The 21,479-nt window shown below is 42.9% G+C and overlaps 1 protein-coding gene across 1 annotated transcript in view; it reads right to left on the bottom strand.

The window, feature by feature from the left end:
* Nucleotides 1-21,479, bottom strand: part of LOC138674084 (uncharacterized) — a 223,925-nt gene that overhangs the window by 173,683 nt on the left and 28,763 nt on the right. The window contains exons 2-4 of the mRNA XM_069762030.1: nt 3,360-3,449; nt 2,622-2,729; nt 516-600 (exon numbers count right to left, since the gene is read on the bottom strand). Coding sequence (XP_069618131.1) covers nt 516-600; nt 2,622-2,729; nt 3,360-3,449 — 283 coding nt within the window. The remainder of the gene's footprint in view (nt 1-515; nt 601-2,621; nt 2,730-3,359; nt 3,450-21,479) is intronic.

Here is a 21,479-nt window from a genome sequence, read left to right as displayed (position 1 = left end):
TTACCTCAGTATTTTACCTCAGTATTTGTATTGCAAGCAAAAACCAGGAGTGGGACAGTCAGAGGAAAAGTATAATAGAAATACGTCACCACTTCTGGATTCATCACCCACTCCTGATGTTGGCTTACAAATACTGAGGTAAAATACTGACCAAATACTGACTGTGTGACCGTGGCCTAAGAGTTGATTTGGAGTAGAAGCCAGCGTTGAAGAGCTATGCTGTTCTGCTCCTTACACTGTTTATATGCGGCTGCTGCCAGAGCTGGTAACAGCTGATTAGTGGGGGTGTCAGGTGTCGGACCCCCACCATCTCATATCGCTTATCCCAAGGAAAGAACATCAATATAAAAGTGGTGGAGAACCGTTTAATAACATACTGAAAAATGATGTGTGTACGATAAAGCAATTCTGATGATTGAGTCTAATGATCAGCTTGAGGCTTTGGAAGTTATGGTGACATCATTGTATCAATCGCAACGGTAATACTGAACACCAACCTTTATATTATATCTTACCACATTTCATAAAGGCAAATGCACGTCGAGTCAGTACCGGGGTGTGCAGACAGGTTCCGACAGTACAGCCAACAGCACAGGATTTCTACAGACAGAGCAATTTAACATTTTACATGGCATTGAATGGAAGCAATTTTATATCTCAGCACAATGGCCATCACTCATGAGCAATAACCATAAGCTTTGCTTAGTAATGATGTTATCTATCAGCAGATATTAGCTTTTGTGGTCTTTAATTTATTTCAAATTAAAATACTAATTTTGCTCAGCAGGGGTGGATTGGAACTGGCGAAAGACCAGCACATCTCCTACAGGGCACTGGCAATGCCAAGATGACAATGTAATTCATTTTATAATTGCATTGTGTGTGTGTAAAAAAATGGAAACATTATAACCTGAGGGGGCATAAAAGGAGGCTTGATGCTAGCAGCAGGGTCTCGTATATTTACTTGCTTTTACTGCAATGTTTAAGAAGCAGAAATGCTAATAATGAGAGTGAAACGGACAATCTAACTGCATATAAGGCCCGATTCATCACAGCTTTCAAGCCACAATTCTGCCATAAAAGCTTTGAAACATTGCAAAACTTAGGCAATGAGATTCGAGATTTTTTGGGGTAATGCACAAAGGTGCATGCGACTTGTCACATGATCCAGATTGATGGAGAAGCGAGCACCTCTTCATGAATCAGGAGCGTCTGACTCCAGCACACCCCAAATCCAGGCCGGCGCGAACAACGTTAGTCTTGATAAATCAGGCCCAGAGTGTGTAATAATATATTATTATGGCTAATAATGCAGTGCTTCATAGGAAAACCCCATCATGCTCAATAAATAATGTATAATTCTGCTACAAAATATTTATCATGAGAGGAATTTTTTAAGTCAGCTTTCCTTGTAGCTGAATTCCTATTATTTGCACTAAATGCATCAAAAGTGTTGCATGATGTTTAATAAAAGTGGCATATATTAAAAGAGAACCGGCCAAGTTGAAAATGATATCCGCAGGCAGGATGTGATAGAGCAGGAGGAGCTGATCAGATTGATGTATAGTTTTGTCTGAAACGTTTTGATAAAATTTGCATTTTTTAATTGAAATCTCTGGTCTTTGAACGAATATGAGGTCCCATTCAGTGACTGGCAGTCTTCACTATATGACTGTGCATGCAGAGATACCTGTCACTCACTATTAGCTCCTCCCACTGGATTCATATACATACAAACACAGGGAACTCATTGAATAAGACACTTTATCTTTTTAAAGAAGGGTTGTATTAATAAAACATGCCATTTAAAGTCATATATTAGTGTCAGTCATTAGTCCCCTTTGTATAGGACTCTCTTAAAGGGATTGCCCACTTCACGACAACCCATTTAAAATAGCAATAGCAAATTGGACTAATTAATGACACTAATATATGACTTTATATGGCATGTTTTATTAAGATAACTCTTCTGTAATTGGAAGCTACTGGTTTGTCTTCTCTAACCATTATGGATCAGGTGTTATTGCCAGGGAAAGGTATATCTGTCATACAAATGAATGGCCATCATTAAATGCTTGGACATGCCATGTCTTCCAGAGCTGAAGCTGCTCTTACAGAGTAGTTTGTGTTCCAGTTCATAAGACATATGATATGAGTTGCTGAGTTGTATGCCATGTACATATATATGTAGATAGGGTGTCACCATGAGGCAGGGGTGGTCACAGACAGAACACGGCCATTTGTCATTGTAGTATATGAGACCTTTGCCATCCAATTGCTCATCTTGATGCTCGTTCACGGGGTGTAAGTGGGACCCCCTTAACCCTAGGGCTCCTGCGTGGCTATCTAAAGTGTATAGTCACCTTTAGTCTTTAAAATTCAGATAAAAGATGTTTGCTATGTGATCACTTGTCACGGTCATCCAGACATCAACGTTTCCCATGTTTCTATGTACTTTTTGTAATCATGTTTGATAATGAATAGAAACTTTTATTTTTGTACTAATTGTAATTGTTCAGAAAATTGTAGAGCAAATTGGATGTATGGTGGCATTTCTCCAGCGAAAAAGTCGTCACATCTGTATGAACAATGAGCTAGTGTTCACGTCGTGTTCCAAATACCTTCCGGATAGATGAGGCTTGTAATGCCTTGGTGTACTGACGCACGGCTTCCTCATGACCATTTACATTTTGTAAAGCGATACCCAAGTGATAGTGTGTTTCATAAAGCTGAAAAATAAAAAGCATTACGGTGAAAAAGAGAATAACTGTAAATTAAATTGCCAAACAGAGAAACTTATGAGCTAAGAATCCTAATAATACTCATGCTGCTTAAAAATCATTACATGATGCCAAATCTTGAAATTGTTTGGATTCACAAGATGTAGCAGCAAAGTGTCAAGATGAGACTTTAGGCAGCTTTTTACGAGATCATCCAACTTACTGCATTTTTATTTTTCAGTTTTGCTCCCTAATTTCTGCTCATACTAGTAGCGATTATTTGTTATTTTAATTCTGGAATTCCGCACCTCTTATTTCACACGATGTACTGTATGTCACTTTTTTATTCTGGACCTGCTCCCTTTCTCACATTGTATAGTACCACACCTGCTCATGAATGTGACCAATACTTCATGGCACGGTTGTTAGGAAAATGAACGCACTGCATTACATTTTAGAGGCTCTTGTGAAAACGAACTTTAGATGCCAGACTATTTCAGGATGATTTGTTTTAATCACTGCGTAATGTACTTGGCAACAGACCAATCTTACATAAGGATGTAAAAGAATTAAAGCAAGTAATTAGGCCATCCCCATCTGACTGGGAAAAAAATAATTGAAAGTTATAGTGATAATTACCAGTCGCTTAAACTGTGGGTCCATTTCTCCCTTTTCAGAGATTTTAATTGTGTTTAGAATTTTCAGTAGCTTCTTATAGTGTTCAATTGCCTAAATGAGTATATAAGACATATTAATGACACAACTAGCCCTGTTAGGGATTCAAATGCAAGTGGTGCACACTCACATATAGTCTACACACCCCTGTTAAAATACCAAGTAAAAAATCATGCCAAGAATCATTTTAGAGCTTTTTAAATGTCAAACATATTCTGTGCAAATCAATCGAGAAACAAATAAATAATTTTGAGAGGGCGAGTGGAGAATAAAAAATAAGAAAACTAAAATAATGTGGCTGCACACATGTGAACACACTCCTATTATTGGGATTCCAATTGTGTACAGAAGTAGCCAATCACATGTAAAGCGCCATGGAATAAATGGCGCTATAAAAATGTATAATAATAATAATCACATTGAAACTCATGTTCGTAGTCAGTAGTCAGACGTCATTATTTACAGTGGTTTTGATTAAACTCATATAATGTTTAGCTTTAAAAAAAGCGCTCCCATGAACATTTTTATCCTCTTAATAAATTGCAATAATCAGATTATTTAGAACTATGCACTTATAATTGCTCATTTTGCCTTTCTACCCACTTAATCCTTCTGTTTTCCATTCAGTCAATAACATCTCATGATTAAAAACTGACTAGCTGAATCTTTCTATGATCTATATAGAAACAGGAGGTCAATTTTCCCTGTATGGGTCATTAGTCACTGGAAATGTTCCTGGTAGGGGGGAGGGGCACAGTAGCTGGGTCAGAAGCTGAAGAGTGGAATGATGATTTCTGCAGCTACACTTCCTTTTTTTTAAATAGTGCAGAAAAAAAAGAGAAGAATTAGCTGAGTATAAAGGCAAAATAAGCAATTTTAGTTACACAGTCTATATTGCAATATATTAAGAAGATAAAAAAAAAATTATATGAGTTTTTTAACCCCTTTACCCTCATTGGTGGTTTGCATGTTAATGACCAGGCCAATTTTTACAATTCTGACTACTGTCCCTTTATGAGATTTTAACTCTGGAACGCTTCAATGAATCCCCGTGATTCTGACACTGATTTCTCATGACATATTGTACTTCATGATAGCAGTAAAATTGACTTGCGTTTATTTGTGAAAAAAATGGAAATTTGGCGAAAATATAGAAAATTTAGCAATTTTCCAACTTTGAATTTTCATGCCCTTAAATCACACAAATATGTCACACAACTTACTTAATCAGTAACATTTCCAACATGTCTACTTTACATCAGCAAAATTTTGGAACCAACATTTTTTTTGTCAGGGAGTTATAAGGGTTAAAAGTTGACCAGCAATTTCTCATTTTTACAACACCATTTTTTTAGGGACCACATCACATTTGAAATCACTTTGAGGGGTCTATATTATAGAAAATACAAAAAAGTGACACCATTCTAAAAACTGCACCCCTCAAGGTGCTCAAAACCACATTCAAGAAGTTTATTAACTCTTCAGGTGCTTCACAGGAATTTCACAGGAATTTTTGGAATGTTCAAAAAAAATGAACATTTAACTTTTTTTTCACAAACAAAATTACTTCAGATCCAATTTGTTTTATTTTACCCAGGGTAACAGGAGAAATTGGACCACAAAAGTTGTTGTACAATTTGTTCTGAGTACGCTGATACCCCATATGTGGGGGTAAACCACTGTTTGGGCGCATGGGAGAGCTCAGAAGGGAAGGAGCGCCGTTTGACTTTTCAATGCAGAATTGACTGGAGTTGAGATCGGATGCCATGTCGCGTTTGGAGAGCCCCTGATGTGCCTAAACAGTGGAAAACACCTATAAGTGACACCATTTTGGAAAGAAGACCCCGTAAGGAACATCTCTAGATGTGTGGTGAGCACTTTGAACCCCCAAGTGCTTCACAGAAGTTTATAAGGAGCCGTATAAATAATAATCATATTTTTTTCACAAAAATGATCTTTTCGCCCCCAATTTTCTATTTTCTCAAGAGTAACAGGAGAAATTGGACCCGAAAAGTTGTTGTGCAATTTGTCCTGAGTATGCTGATACCCCACATATGGGGGTAAACCACTGTTTGGGCACATGGCAGAGCTCGGAAGGGAAGGAGCGCCATTTGACTTTTCAAAGCAAAATTGGCTGGAATTGAGATCAAACGCCATGTCACGTTTGGAGAGCCCCTGATGTGCCTAAACAGTGGAAATCCCCCAGTTCTAACTCCTACCCTAACCCCAACACAGCCCTAACCTTAAAGGGAACCTGTCACTCCCCCAGGCATTTTTAACTAAAAGAGCCACCTTGTGCAGCACTAATGCTGCATTCTGTCAAGGTGGCTCTCTTAGTTTGGGTCCCTGCAAATGCTGCAATAATTGCTTTTATAATTTGTCCCTGATACCTTGAAATAGACCTGGGGGCATGTCTTTTCCCCCAGACAGAAACGCCTCCCAGCCATCACTCAGGGCCTCTGGACGCCGCCTCCTCTCCCTTCATTAGCGTCCCTGGTGCCTGCGCTGTAAGGTTTTTATCGGGCATGCCCAGTTGCGCTGCCTTTCGAACCTACAGCGAAGGCACCGGGGAAGCTAATGAAGGAAGAGGACGCGGTGCCTGGCGCGCAGAGTCCCTGACAGTGGGGATGATTTGTTCAGGGTGAGGAGCTGTGTTGCTTTCACACCAAACATATCATTTGGCATTGTTGCCAAAAAGTTCGATTTTGGTTTCATCTGACCAGAGCACCTTCTTCCACATGTTTGGTTTGTCTCCCAGGTGGCTTGTTGCAAACTTTAAACGACACTTTTTATGGATATCTTTGAGAAATGGCTTTCTTCTATCCGCTCTTCCAAAAAGGCCAGATTTGTGCAGTGTATGACTGATTGTTGCCCTATGGACAGACTGTCCCACCTCAGCTGTAGATCTCTGCGGTTCATCCAGAGTGATCATGGGCCTCTTGGCTGCATCTCTGATCAGTCTTCTCCTTGTTTGAGATGAAAGTTTAGAGGGACAGCCGGGTGTTGGTAGATTTGCAGTGGTATGATACTCCTTCCATTTCAATATGATCGCCTGCACAGTGCTCCTTGGGATGTTTAAAGTTTTGGAAATAATTTTGTATCCAAATCTGGCTTTAAACTTTTCCATAACAGTGTTGTGTTCTTTGGTTTTCATGATGCTCTCTGTGCTTCCAACAGAACCCTGAGACTATCACAGAGCAGGTGCATTTATACAGAGACTTGATTACACACAGGTGGATTATATCTACCATAATTAGGCATTTAAGACAACACTGGATCATTCAGAGAACCACAATGAACCTCTGGAGTGAGTTTGCTGCACTGAAAGTAAAGGGGCCGAATAATATTGCACGCCCCACTTTTCAGTTTTTGAATTTCCACAAAAATTTTAAAATAACCAATAAATTTCGTTCAACTTCACAGTTGTGTTCCACTTGTTGATTCTTCACCAAACATTTACATTTGGTATCTTTATGTTTGAATCATGACATGTGGGAAAAGGTTGAAAAGTTCCAGGGAGCCGAATACTTTCTCAAGGCACTGTGCATACAGTGGGGCAAAAAAGTATTTAGTCAGTCAGCAATAGTGCAAGTTCCACCACTTAAAAAGATGAGAGGCGTCTGTAATTTACATCATAGGTAGACCTCAACTATGGGAGACAAACTGAGAAAAAAAAATCCAGAAAATCACATTGTCTGTTTTTTTAACAATTTATTTGCATATTATGGTGGAAAATAAGTATTTGGTCAGAAACAAAATTTCATCTCAATACTTTGTAATATATCCTTTGTTGGCAATGACAGAGGTCAAACGTTTTCTGTAAGTCTTCACAAGGTTGCCACACACTGTTGTTGGTATGTTGGCCCATTCCTCCATGCAGATCTCCTCTAGAGTAGTGATGTTTTTGGCTTTTCGCTTGGCAACACGGACTTTCAACTCCCTCCAAAGGTTTTCTATAGGGTTGAGATCTGGAGACTGGCTAGGCCACTCCAGGACCTTGAAATGCTTCTTACGAAGCCACTCCTTCGTTGCCCTGGTGGTGTGCTTTGGATCATTGTCATGTTGAAAGACCCAGCCACGTTTCATCTTCAATGCCCTTGCTGATGGAAGGAGGTTTGCACTCAAAATCTCACGATACATGGCCCCATTCATTCTTTCATGTACCCGGATCAGTCGTCCTGGCCCCTTTGCAGAGAAACAGCCCCAAAGCATGATGTTTCCACCACCATGCTTTACAGTAGGTATGGTGTTTGATGGATGCAACTCAGTATTCTTTTTCCTCCAAACACGACAAGTTGTGTTTCTACCAAACAGTTCCAGTTTGGTTTCATCAGACCATAGGACATTCTCCCCAAACTCCTCTGGATCATCCAAATGCTCTCTAGCAAACTTCAGACGGGCCCGGACATGTACTGGCTTAAGCAGTGGGACATGTCTGGCACTGCAGGATCTGAGTCCATGGTGGCGTAGTGTGTTACTTATGGTAGGCCTTGTTACATTGGTCCCAGCTCTCTGCAGTTCATTCACTAGGTCCCCCCGCGTAGTTCTGGGATTTTTGCTCACCGTTCTTGTGATCATTCTGACGCCACGGGGTGGGATTTTGCGTGGAGCCCCAGATCGAGGGAGATTATCAGTGGTCTTGTATGTCTTCCATTTTCTAATTATTGCTCCCACTGTTGATTTCTTCACTCCAAGCTGGTTGGCTATTGCAGATTCAGTCTTCCCAGCCTGGTGCAGGGCTACAATTTTGTTTCTGGTGTCCTTTGACAGCTCTTTGGTCTTCACCATAGTGGAGTTTGGAGTCAGACTGTTTGAGGGTGTGCACAGGTGTCTTTTTATACTGATAACAAGTTTAAACAGGTGCCATTACTACAGGTAATGAGTGGAGGAAAGAGGAGACTCTTAAAGAAGAAGTTACAGGTCTGTGAGAGCCAGAAATCTTGATTGTTTGTTTCTGACCAAATACTTATTTTCCACCATAATATGCAAATAAATTGTTTAAAAAAACAGACAATGTGATTTTCTGGATTTTTTTTTCTCAGTTTGTCTCCCATAGTTGTGGTCTACCTATGATGTAAATTACAGACGCCTCTCATCTTTTTAAGTGGTGGAACTTGCACTATTGCTGACTGACTAAATACTTTTTTGCCCCACTGTATATGTATGCACTCTGGCGCTAAGAAGAAACACTTCTCCTTAATTTTTTTTTCTGGTAGAAAAGGGTTACTCGCCATATTGGAAATGTCTGTGCTCACAGCTGTCTTTTACCTTTATAATCTGGGCTCCGTTATTAATACTCATCAGAGCAAGCATTTGCTGCATGGCTAATGGTGGGAGAGGAGCACACATGAGACTGGGGTTGGCGGATTTACGCATGGTAGTTTTGCAACACACTGTTACATCTGGTGTGGGACTCCCATCAACCCATAGTGAAGCCCAAGGTCCCATTGCCTGACAGATTCTCTGGGGGTCATGACAAGTTCGTTGATTTCAGAGAGGCCTGTAAACTGTACTTAAGGTTACGTCCGGTTTCCTCAGGTACAGAGTAGCAACGTGTGGAGTAATCTCGCTACTTCAGGGGGTCTCCCAAGCATGGGCATTTTCTCTCCCATCTGACTCTCGGTCGCATCAGCTGGTGGAGTGATTTTTTCGGGCACTGGGCCATATATATGATGACCCCGATTGCGTCTCCTTAGCTGAGTCCATACTTCGTCAACTTCAGCAAAGCGACCGGACAGCGGAGGAATATTGCTCTGAGTTCCAGAGGTGGGCAACGGATACCAAGTGGAATGACCTCGCACTCCGTAGTCTGTTCTGTGAGAGGCTTACAGTACGGGTGAAGGATGCATTAGCTCTTAGCCATATTTTTGGCGATCCAAGTTGATCGCCGTCTTCGCCAGAAACATAGGGAGTCTCCTCAGTGCGGGAGGTCCAGGGTCAAGGGACGTCAGCACTGAGCCTACTTTGGAACCCATGCAGGTGGGTGTGGCATCCCACTCTGATAAGGGGGAGTGTGTTTCTTTTGTGGTAAAAAGGGCACGTGTCCTTCCTGACCTTATAGTGAAAAACCACCGGAAAAACCTGATGGCCCGGGTGTACTTATTATCACTTCTGTGGCTAGGACACAGTTTTTTCAACCAGCCATAATCCACCTGTCTGGAATTAAAATGGTTGTGTCTGCATGTCTGGACAGTGGGGCGAGGTTTAATTTGATTCACGCTAGGTTCATCAAGGTCTTAGGCTACATTCTGTATACTCTGTTCAGATCCATACCCATAATTGCCATTGACTTCGCCCCCCTTGAAACAGGGCACAGTAGCACCCCCTGTTTTTCCTGTTTGAGGGAGGTGAACAGACGGAGGGTTAACTTAGGAGATAAGGCAAGGGCAGAGGCCCCGGCATCTTTGTCATCTGAAGTATCCCGGGGAGCAGGGCGAGCTAAGGCATCACCTAGTGTTAGGGACAGAGAAGGAGCCCCTGGTCCCAGGTCACCCGACAGCTGTGCTGTGACAACATCAATGCTACGATAGCCAAAAATTGCATTCTCTGACTTTTTCTTGGCTTTTGAGCATCTCATTGCACATGGGCACATTCACAATTAGCACATGCATGCTTACATACAGGAGTGCACACAAAAGCACACACCTTGTCCTGTTAGTGTAGCTTAATTTAAGTAAATGTAATGTTTTCTATTGCATATGTTTATATTACATGCAAAGACATATTATTAAAAAGTTTGCTTCACAATACTAATGAATAAAATTCCATTTTGATTTATAAGCAGATGTTCTTGTAAAACACAATGTGATTCATTTACCAGTATATGGCCTATTGGCATTATTGCCTTGGTTCATTAAGATTGTCATTTTGCATGTCAATCTTGATGAATAGTGGGCAGGAATAGGAAGCACCAAACTCGTTAAGAAGTGTGCACCTCTTAATGAATTTGGCGCATCTTTCAACTGGCATATGAAATGTACTCCAGTCTGATGCCAATTTTGTTATGTACATGTTGATTAATCTGAAGGGCATGGCGAGCAGTCAAACCCCTTTCGTTAACTCCATCCACTTTTCAAAAAGTTGCCTGAGCAACATGAAATTTTTTAAATATTTTTGCGCAACTACAACTTAAGCAAGGCATTTGTGACATTTGTGACATTTCAAGCAGTTTTACATCAGAAAACTAGAATAAGCTATTTGTGCTGTTTCGGGTAAGTTATGTTCTTCAGTTTCTATGTATTATTTTCATGCTGTGTACGGTATCTGTTATATTTTACTCTGCTGTCACCTAATGGCCTTTTTCTTTATGGCAACGACTTATTCATTTAGTTTATGGGCACGCCTTTCACTTTTGGTTCAAAGGCACATCTTCTTCTTCCTGCTGGCAGCCATTTCATTTTAGTCTGCTTGCTGTTGTGAGAGGACACGCTTGAACCGGGCTTAGGAAGGCATCAGTCTTTCGACCACTCGCTGTCACAAATACACTTGCTGTACTCGGCTCTACTCTGGAGAAGTTACTGTATAACCATCATACGCTGTATGTCCAGACTTACAAATAAGCAAGTCTGGACGGAAGGTAGGATCTCTCACAACCTCTATTAATCAACCACACCTCCATTCACCTTATGTGGGGACAGAACAGTCGAAAGGCTGCCTTGAAACCTGGCCAGAATCACCCTTATATGCCTACCCACATGCCCACGCTCTGCCTGCTCACATACTGCACCCCTGCTCTGCTAAGAAACTGTCGGCAGCATACCTCAGACTGCATTGTGCATAGAGACTCTCTGTATATTATACCACATCGCTGCAGATTATCGGACCGCAAGACCCCACAATTCTCTGAAAACACCTTGGAAATCTTATCAGGGCGTCTTAACTAAGCAGCACTGCGATTCCCAGCCCCCAATTCAAAAGTTCAGTTTCTTAAAGAGACAGCGCACCTTAAATCAAAATGGAGGAAAAGGACCTTGTACAGTCTCCCACTGCCGAAACAGAGTTAATACAAAGCGATACTGTCCATTATGAAGAGCGGGAAGCAGAGCCCGCTCCCGAAACAAACCAAGACGCGCGACTAGTTTGCTCCCTCAAGCCAATGTTACAGGTCCTTGAGAACTACCATTCCACAAGGGATGAGTTCAATGACAACCTGACAACCTATGGGAATGAGTCGCCACCCTCATGTCAAGCGTCCAACGCCACCTAGATGATGCAGCGAGTTTACAGGACACTATAAGACGGCTAGACACGGCCCACGGAAGATACAAGAGACTGTCCGCAAGGTATGCTGCCTAAAAGACTCCAAAATCGGCAAAGCCTGATCAGAGTTAAGTAAGGCAGATTCCACAAAGAAAGAAAGGGATGCCGCCATGCAAGACGCCAAAGATAAAGTAGAGCTTCGCATCACTCATCTGTAAGAAACTAGATTGTACAGGTCAGGCTCATCCAAACTCTCTGCTCGGTCATACAAATCATCCTGCTCAAGAACTTCAGCCCTCAGCGACAGAATTCTAGAGGCCAGTTTAAACTCAGAGCGATCTTTTTGGAAGTGCATTGAACAGCAAGGTGGATTACTGCTGAGGGGAATAGAGAACAAAATAATCTCTTTAAATCTTCAGCTTAGCGAGTGTGAACTGAGCGTAAGTGCGAACGGCGGTAAGTGTGTGACTTGAGATTTAGTGACTTTGGATTCAGGGAGTTTCCAAGGGAGGAATTACTGAATTGCTGTCTGTGTTTTATTGATACTTTGCATTTATTTTTTATTTAACTTCTCTGTCTCGTGCAATCCCCATGAGGAAATGTGCTCCACTATTGTTAATGCCATCCAGTGCACATCTTGCCACATGTATGTGGAGCGCCCCCAAGGGCTAGGGGAACTCGGTACCGGGCCCCTCGGTTCTCAAAGGGGGATGTCACGGTGGCTGACCCGGTCTGTGGCCCTCGGGACGTCCGTTGAAAATGGGGGAAAGGTCTTTAAAGGGATAATGTTCGTGACGCCACCTGTGATATTCGGTCAGAGTGACAGACGCTGCTTAGGGGTCCACTGGGGTGATGTTATGGCAGCTAGTTGGTATACCTTCCCACAGGTGAAGTATGTCCCCAGGGCTTCTCAGAGTGTAGGTGGTGGATGGTGTGAGGCGCAGTGAAGAACGAGGACACAAGGTTGCAGTCTCTTTACCTTTTACTGAAAGCTTCAGCATCCACAGTCCAGAGCACCAGATCACAGGGCAGGCAGAGTCCGGCCGGTCTGAAGGCAAATCCAGAGTCACCTTATCCAGGTGGAAATCAGTAGCCTTCCTCTAGCGCCTGGATGTTGTAGTACCTTACTGCTGAGCCTCTCATAAGGTCCTCATAACTGATGTTAGTGTTCTAGATGTTATGTCTTTCTCTCTCTGTCCCCCAGATGGATAGGAACAACCCGTATGACTGATGGCCTGAGGCTTTTTACAGGGACTCTAGCACGCCCCGGCCCCACAGTTGCCACCGTGCCTCCTGGGTAAAGGTCGGGCAACTAATATGGAATTAGCTGTCCTGCCGGTCTCTGGAGCAAGGCTTGGAGACGATGACTCCCTCGGTGTTCCGGCTACCGGATCCTGCGCCACAGAAAGGATGCAGCCTTTTACAGGGCAGAACTCCTTCTGGTTTCCTCTCCTTTTGCTACGACTTCGTTTCTCACTCTCTGCAACACAATTCTCCTTCAATGTCTCTTTCTTAGGATGCTGCCACACGTCGGGCCGACGCAGCTCCGTGGCCTTCTGTCTAGGCCTCTGACAGGATCCCACCCCTATCAGGCACCCACTACCTGAGTGGAGCTCAGATAGCAGCTAACTGGGTGAAGCCCAGCTCGCTTCTGCCTAACTTCCTATCCAGACCCCCAGTGTTACCTAATTGTGAAGCGTGCCCTACAAAATAGGAGAATAGCTCCCCCTGGTGGACTGGAGTGTGAAGTGTGTTGTGTGGTTTGTGATACCTGGTAAAGTGATCTCCTTTATTGCCTTCAGACGTAACATCACTCCCCCTGGTGGAAGAATGACATTACTGCAACAACCAGGACCCTGGGGTGCTTCATATGCAATCCTTGATCAGCCAGTCGAGGGTGTATACTGCTGTGCGAGATGTGAGCACATTGAGCATTTGGAAACCCAGATTCTGAATCTAAATGTGCAGCTGGCAACACTGAGATCCATTGACAATATAGAAAGGAGTCTTCTGCTCACTGAGCAGGCGCTCAATGGGATAGATGAGGGGGGGATGGTAGGATTGAGCTGCAGGACAGTGGAGCAGCAAGCTGGGTGACAGTTAGAGCGCCGGGTAGAGGGAAGAGTGCCAAGGAGGCTAGTCCTGATCTGGCACAGCCCAATAAGTTTGCTAAGTTGGCAGATGAGGGGGGTGCCAGTACAGGGGTAGCACTGCTGGAGCCAGGAATATCCTCTGAAAGCCGGAGGAGTGACTGCTCCAGTAAGGAGGGAAATAGGAGAGCAGGGCAGGCCAGACAGGTGCTGGTAGTGGGGGACTCAATTATTAGGGGAACAGAGAGGGCAATCTGTCAAAAGGACAGGGATCGTCGAACGGTGTGCTGCCTACCTGGCGCTCGAATCCGACACATCGCTGATCGGTTGACAGATTACTGGGAGGGGCTGGTGAGGACCCAGCGGTCATAGTGCACATTGGCACAAATGACAAAGTTAGAGGTAGGTTGAAGGTCCTTAAAAATTATTTCAGGGAATTAGGCTACAAGCTGAAAGCAAGGACCTCCAACGTGTTTTTTTCCGAAATACTGCCTGTACCACGTGCCACGCCACAGAGGCAACGGGAGATTAGGGAGGTTAATAAGTGGCTCAAGAATTAGTGTAGGAAGGAGGGGTTTGGGTTCCTGCAGAACTGGGCTGATTTCTCAGTTGGCTACAGGCTCTACGCTAGGGATGGACTGCACCTCAATGGGGAAGGTGCAGCTGTGCTGGGGGAGAAAATGGCTAGAAGGTTGGAGGAGTGTTTAAACTATGGAATGGGGGAGGGTATTCAATTTATAGGAGGGGAAGATATTGCATATAGAAACCTGGGCACAAATAAGGAAGTTGGGGGTGGCGGTGGCATGGGGGATGGGATTAGAATAGAGGTACAGAGAGATACATAAAGTGCATGTATACTAATGCCAGAAGCCTCGCCAACAAAATGGACAAATTAGAATTAATGTTGTTGGAGCATAATTATGACATGGTGGGGATATCTGAAACATGGCTGGATGAGAGCCATGACTGGGCTGTTAACTAGTAACATAGTAACATAGTTAGTAAGGCCGAAAAAAGACATTTGTCCATCCAGTTCAGCCTATATTCCATCATAATAAATCCCCAGATCTACGTCCTTCTACAGAACCTAATAATTGTATGATACAATATTGTTCTGCTCCAGGAAGACATCCAGGCCTCTCTTGAACCCCTCGACTGAGTTCGCCATCACCACCTCCTCAGGCAAGCAATTCCAGATTCTCACTGCCCTAACAGTAAAGAATCCTCTTCTATGTTGGTGGAAAAACCTTCTCTCCTCCAGACGCAAAGAATGCCCCCTTGTGCCCGTCACCTTCCTTGGTATAAACAGATCCTCAGCGAGATATTTGTATTGTCCCCTTATATACTTATACATGGTTATTAGATCGCCCCTCAGTCGTCTTTTTTCTAGACTAAATAATCCTAATTTCGCTAATCTATCTGGGTATTGTAGTTCTCCCATCCCCTTTATTAATTTTGTTGCCCTCCTTTGTACTCTCTCTAGTTCCATTATATCCTTCCTGAGCACCGGTGCCCAAAACTGGACACAGTACTCCATGTGCGGTCTAACTAGGGATTTGTACAGAGGCAGTATAATGCTCTCATCATGTGTATCCAGACCTCTTTTAATGCACCCCATGATCCTGTTTGCCTTGGCAGCTGCTGCCTGGCGCTGGCTGCTCCAGGTAAGTTTATCATTAACTAGGATCCCCAAGTCCTTCTCCCTGTCAGATTTACCCAGTGGTTTCCCGTTCAGTGTGTAATGGTGATATTGATTCCTTCTTCCCATGTGTATAACCTTACATTTATCATTGTTAAACCTCATCTTCCACCTTTCAGCCCAAGTTTCCAACTTATCCAGATCCATATGTAGCAGAATACTATCTTCTCTTGTATTAACTGCTTTACATAGTTTTGTATCATCTGCAAATATCGATATTTTACTGTGTAAACCTTCTACCAGATCATTAATGAATATGTTGAAGAGAACAGGTCCCAATACCGACCCCTGCGGTACCCCACTGGTCACAGCGACCCAGTTAGAGACTATACCATTTATAACCACCCTCTGCTTTCTATCACTAAGCCAGTTACTAACCCATTTACACACATTTTCCCCCAGACCAAGCATTCTCATTTTGTGTACCAACCTCTTGTGCGGCACGGTATCAAACGCTTTGGAAAAATCAAGATATACCACGTCCAATGACTCACCGTGGTCCAGCCTATAGCTTACCTCTTCATAAAAACTGATTAGATTGGTTTGACAGGAGCGATTTCTCATAAACCCATGCTGATATGGAGTTAAACAGTTATTCTCATTGAGATAATCCAGAATAACATCCCTCAGAAACCCTTCAAATATTTTACCAACAATAGAGGTTAGACTTACTGGCCTATAATTTCCAGGTTCACTTTTAGAGCCCTTTTTGAATATTGAACAGACCCCGTCGCTATAGAGTCCCTAAAAATAAGAAATAATGGTTTATCTATTACATTACTTAGTTCTCTTAGTACTCGTGGGTGTATGCCATCCGGACCCGGAGATTTATCTATTTTAATCTTATTTAGCTGGTTTCGCACCTCTTCTTGGGTTAGATTGGTGACCCTTAATATAGGGTTTTCATTGTTTCTTGGGATTTCACCTAGCATTTCATTTTCCACCGTGAATACCGTGGAGAAGAAGGTGTTTAATATGTTAGCTTTTTCCTCGTCATCTACAACCATTCTTTCCTCAACTATTCTTTCCTCACTAACTAGCAGGGTTATAGTCTGTTCAGAAATGACCGAATGGATAGGCGAGGGGGAGGGGTGTTTCTATACGTAAAATCATCCTTAAAACCCATCCTGCGTGATAATATAGGTGAATCTAACGAAAATGTAGAGTCCCTGTGGGTGGAGATAAGGGGAGGGGGAAAAAATAATAAATTACTGATAGGGGTTTGTTATAAGTCTCCAAAAATAATGGAAGCAACGGAGAATATCCTCATAAAGCAAATAGATGAAGCTGCGACTCAAGGAGAAGTCATTATTATGGGGGACTTCAACTACCCTCAAATAGATTAGGGAACAGAAACCTGCAGTTCCAGCAAAGGTAATCGTTTTTTGACAACTATGAGAGACAATTACCTTTCACAAGTGGTTCAAGACCCAAAAAGAAGGGGGGCACTGCTAGACCTAATGTTATCCAACAGGCCAGACCGCATAGCAAATATAAGGGTTGGGGGTCACTTGGGAAATAGCGATCACAAAATAATTAGTTTTCATGTATCCTTTAATAAGATGTGTAGTAGAGGGGTTTACAAGGACACTAAACTTCAGGAGGGCAAATTTCCAACGGATGAGAGATGATCTTGGTGCAATTAACTGGGACGATATCCTGAGACATAAAAATACACAAAGAAAATGGGAGACGTTTATTACCCTCCTAGATGGGACCTGTGCACAGTATATACCGTATGGGAATAAACATACTAGAAATAGGAGGAAACCAATATGGCTAAATAGAGCAGTAAGGGGCGCAAAAAGTGACAAAAAAGAAAGCATTTAGAGAATTAAAGGAAGTAGGTAGTGATGAGGCATTAACCCCTTCATGACCCAGCCTATTTTGACCTTAATGACCTGGCCGTTTTTTGCAATTCTGACCAGTGTCCCTTTATGAGGTAATAACTCAGGAACGCTTCAACGGATCCTAGCGGTTCTGAGATTGTTTTTTCGTGACATATTGGGCTTCATGTTAGTGGTAAATTTAGGTCAATAAATTCTGCGTTTATTTGTGATAAAAACGGAAATTTGGCGAAAATTTTGAAAATTTCGCAATTTTCACATTTTGAATTTTTATTCTGTTAAACCAGAGAGTTATGTGACACAAAATAGTTAATAAATAACATTTCCCACATGTCTACTTTACACCAGCACAATTTTGGAAACAACATTTTTTTTTGCTAGGAAGTTATAAGAGTTAAAATTTGACCAGCGATTTCTCATTTTTACAACGAAATTTACAAAACCATTTTTTTTAGGGACCACCTCACATTTGAAGTCAGTTTGAGGGGTCTATATGGATGAAAATACCCAAAAGTGACACCATTCTAAAAAATGCACCCCTCAAGGTGCTCAAAACCACATTCAAGAAGTTTTTTAACCCTTCAGGTGCTTCACAGCAGCAGAAGCAACATGGAAGGAAAAAATGAACATTTAACTTTTTAGTCACAAAAATTATCTTTTAGCAACATTTTTTTTATTTTCCCAATGGTACAAGGAGAAACTGAACCACGAAAGTTGTTGTCCAATTTGTCCTGAGTACGCTGATACCTCATATGTGGGGGTAAACCACTGTTTGGGCGCACGGCAGGGCTTGGAAGGGAAGGAGCGCCATTTGACTTTTTGAATGAAAAATTGGCTCCACTCTTTAGCGGACACCATGTCACGTTTGGAGAGCCCCCGTGTGCCTAAAAATTGGAGCTCCCCCACACGTGACCCCATTTTGGAAACTAGACGCCCCAAGGAACTTATCTAGATGCATAGTGAGAACTTTGAACCCCCGGGGGCTTCACAAATTGATCCGTAAAAATGAAAAAGTACTTTTTTTTCACAAAAAAATTCTTTTAGCCTCAATTTTTTTCATTTTCACATGGGCAACAGGATAAAATGGATCCTAAAATTTGTTGGGCAATTTCTCATGAGTACACCGATACCTCACATGTGGAGGTAAACCACTGTTTGGGCACATGGTAAGGTTCGGAAGGGAAGGAGCGCCATTTGACTCTTTGAATGAAAAATTATCTCCATTGTTAGCGGACACCATGTCGTGTTTGGAGAGCCCCCGTGTGCCTAAACATTGGAGCTCCCCCACAAATAACCCCATTTTGGAAACTAGACCCCCCAAGGAACTTATCTAGATGCATATTGAGCACTTTAAACCCTCAGGTGCTTCACAAATTGATCTGTAAAAATGAAAAAGTACTTTTTTTTTCACAAAAAAATTCTTTTCGCCTCAGTTTTTCATTTTCACATGGGCAATAGGATAAAATGAATCCTAAAATTTGTTGGGCAATTTCTCCCGAGTACGCCGATACCTCATATGTGGGGGTAAACCACTGTTTAGGCACACGGCAGGGCTCGGAAGGGAAGGCGCGCCATTTGACTTTTTGAATGGAAAATTAGCTCCAATTGTTAGCGGACACCATGTCGCGTTTAGAGAGCCCCTGTGTGCCTATGCATTGGAGCTCCCCCACAAGTGACCCCATTTTGGAAACTAGACCCCCCAAGGAACTTATCTAGATGCATATTGAGCACTTTAAACCCCCAGGTGCTTCACAGAAGTTTATAATGCAGAGCCATGAAAATAAAAAATAATTTTTCTTTCCTCAAAAATGATTTTTAGCCTGGAATTTCCTATTTTGCCAAGGGTAATAGGAGAAATTGGACCGCAAATGTTGTTGTCCAGTTTGTCCTGAGTACGCTGATACCCCATATGTGGGGGTAAACCACTGTTTGGGCGCACGGCAGGGCTCGGAAGGGAAGGCACGCCAATTGGCTTTTTAAATGGAAAATTAGCTCCAATCATTAGCGGACACCATGTCACGTTTGGAGAGCCCCTGTGTGCCTAAACATTGGAGATCCCCCACATATGACCCCATTTTGGAAACTAGACCCCCAAAGGAACTAATCTAGATGTGTGGTGAGGACTTTGAACTTCCAAGTGCTTCACAGAAGTTTATAACGCAGAGCCATGAAAATAAAATAAAAATTTTATTTTCTCTAAAATGATTTTTTAGCCTGCAATTTATTATTTTCCTAAGGGTAACAGGAGAAATTTGACCCCAAAAGTTGTTGTACAGTTTCTCCTGAGTACGCTGATACCCCATATGTGGGGGTAAACCACAGTTTGGGCACATGTCGGGGCTCGGAAGTCAAGTAGTGACATTTTGAAATGCAGACTTTGATGGAATGCTCTGCGGGCGTTACGTTGCGTTTGCAGAGCCCCTGATGTGGCTAAACAGTAGAAACCCCCCACAAGTGACCCCATTTTAGAAACTAGACCCCGAAAGGAACTTATCTAGATGTGAGGTGAGCACTTTGAACCCCCAAGTGCTTCACAGAAGTTTATAACACAGAGCAGTGAAAATAATAAATACGTTTTCTTTCCTCAAAAATAATTTTTTAGCCCAGAATTTTTTATTTTCCCAAGGGTTACAGGAGAAATTGGACCCCAAAAGTTGTTGTCCAGTTTCTCCTGAGTACGCTGATACCCCATATGTGGGGGTAAACCACTGTTTGGGCACACGTCGGGGCTCAGAAGGGAAGTAGTGACTTTTGAAATGCAGACTTTGATGGAATGGTCTGCGGGCGTCACGTTGCGTTTGCAGAGCCCCTGGTGTGCCTAAACAGTAGAAACCCCCCACAAGTGACCCCATTTTGGAAACTAGACCCCCCAAGGAACTTATCTAGATATGTGGTGAGCACTTTGAACCCCCAAGTGCTTCACAGACGTTTACAACGCAGAGCCGTGAAAATAAAAAATCATTTTTCTTTCCTCAAAAATGATGTTTTAGCAAGCAATTTTTTATTTTCTCAAGGGTAACAGGAGAAATTGGACCCCAGTAATTGTTGCCCAGTTTGTCCTGAGTACGCTGATACCCCATATGTGGGGGTAAACCACTGTTTGGGCACATGTCGGGGCTCGGAAGTCAAGTAGTGACGTTTTGAAATGCAGACTTTGATGGAATGGTCTGCGGGCGTCACGTTGCGTTTGCAGAGCCCCTGGTGTGCCTAAACAGTAGAAACCCCCCACAAGTGACCCCATTTTGGAAACTAGACCCCCCAAGGAACTTATCTAGATATGTGGTGAGCACTTTGAACCCCCAAGTGCTTCACAGACGTTTACAACGCAGAGCCGTGAAAATAAAAAATCATTTTTCTTTCCTCAAAAATGATGTTTTAGCAAGCAATTTTTTATTTTCTCAAGGGTAACAGGAGAAATTGGACCCCAGTAATTGTTGCCCAGTTTGTCCTGAGTACACTGATACCCCATATGTGGGGGTAAACCACTGTTTGGGCACACGTCGGGGCTCGGAAGGGAAGGAGCACCATTTGACTTTTTGAATAAAAGATTGGCTGGAATCAATGGTGGCGCCATGTTGCGTTTGGAGACCCCCTGATGTGCCTAAACAGTGGAAACCCCTCAATTCTTACGCCAACACACCCCTAACCCTTATCCCAACTGTAGCCGTAACCCTAACCACAACCCTAACTGCAACACACCCCTAACCACAACCCTAACCCCAACACACCCCTAACCCTAACCACAACCCTAATTCCAACCCAACCCTAACCCTAAGGCTATGTACCCACGTTGCGGATTCGTGTGAGATTTTTCCGCACCATTTTTGAAAAATCCGCGGGTAAAAGGCACTGCGTTTTACCTGCGGATTTACTGCGGATTTCACCTGCGGATTCCTATTGAGGAATAGGTGTAAAACGCTGCGGAATCCGCACAAAGAATTGACATGCTGCGGAAAATACAACGCAGCGTTTCCGTGCGGTATTTTCCGCACCATGGGCACAGCGGATTTGGTTTTCCATAGGTTTACATGGTACTGTAAACCTGATGGAACACTGCTGCGGATCCGTAGCGGCCAATCCGCTGCGGATCCGCAGCCAAATCCGCACCGTGTGCACATAGCCTAATTCTAAAGGTATGTGCACACGCTTTGGAAAACGCTGCGGATCCGCAGCAGTTTCCCATGAGTTTACATTTCAATGTAAACCTATGGGAAACAAAAATCGCTGTACACATGCTGCGGAAAAACTG

Source organism: Ranitomeya imitator, chromosome 4 (genome assembly GCF_032444005.1).
Source record: "Ranitomeya imitator isolate aRanImi1 chromosome 4, aRanImi1.pri, whole genome shotgun sequence".
Taxonomy (NCBI): Eukaryota; Metazoa; Chordata; class Amphibia; order Anura; family Dendrobatidae; genus Ranitomeya; species Ranitomeya imitator.
This window is presented reverse-complemented; position numbering and strand designations above follow the sequence as displayed.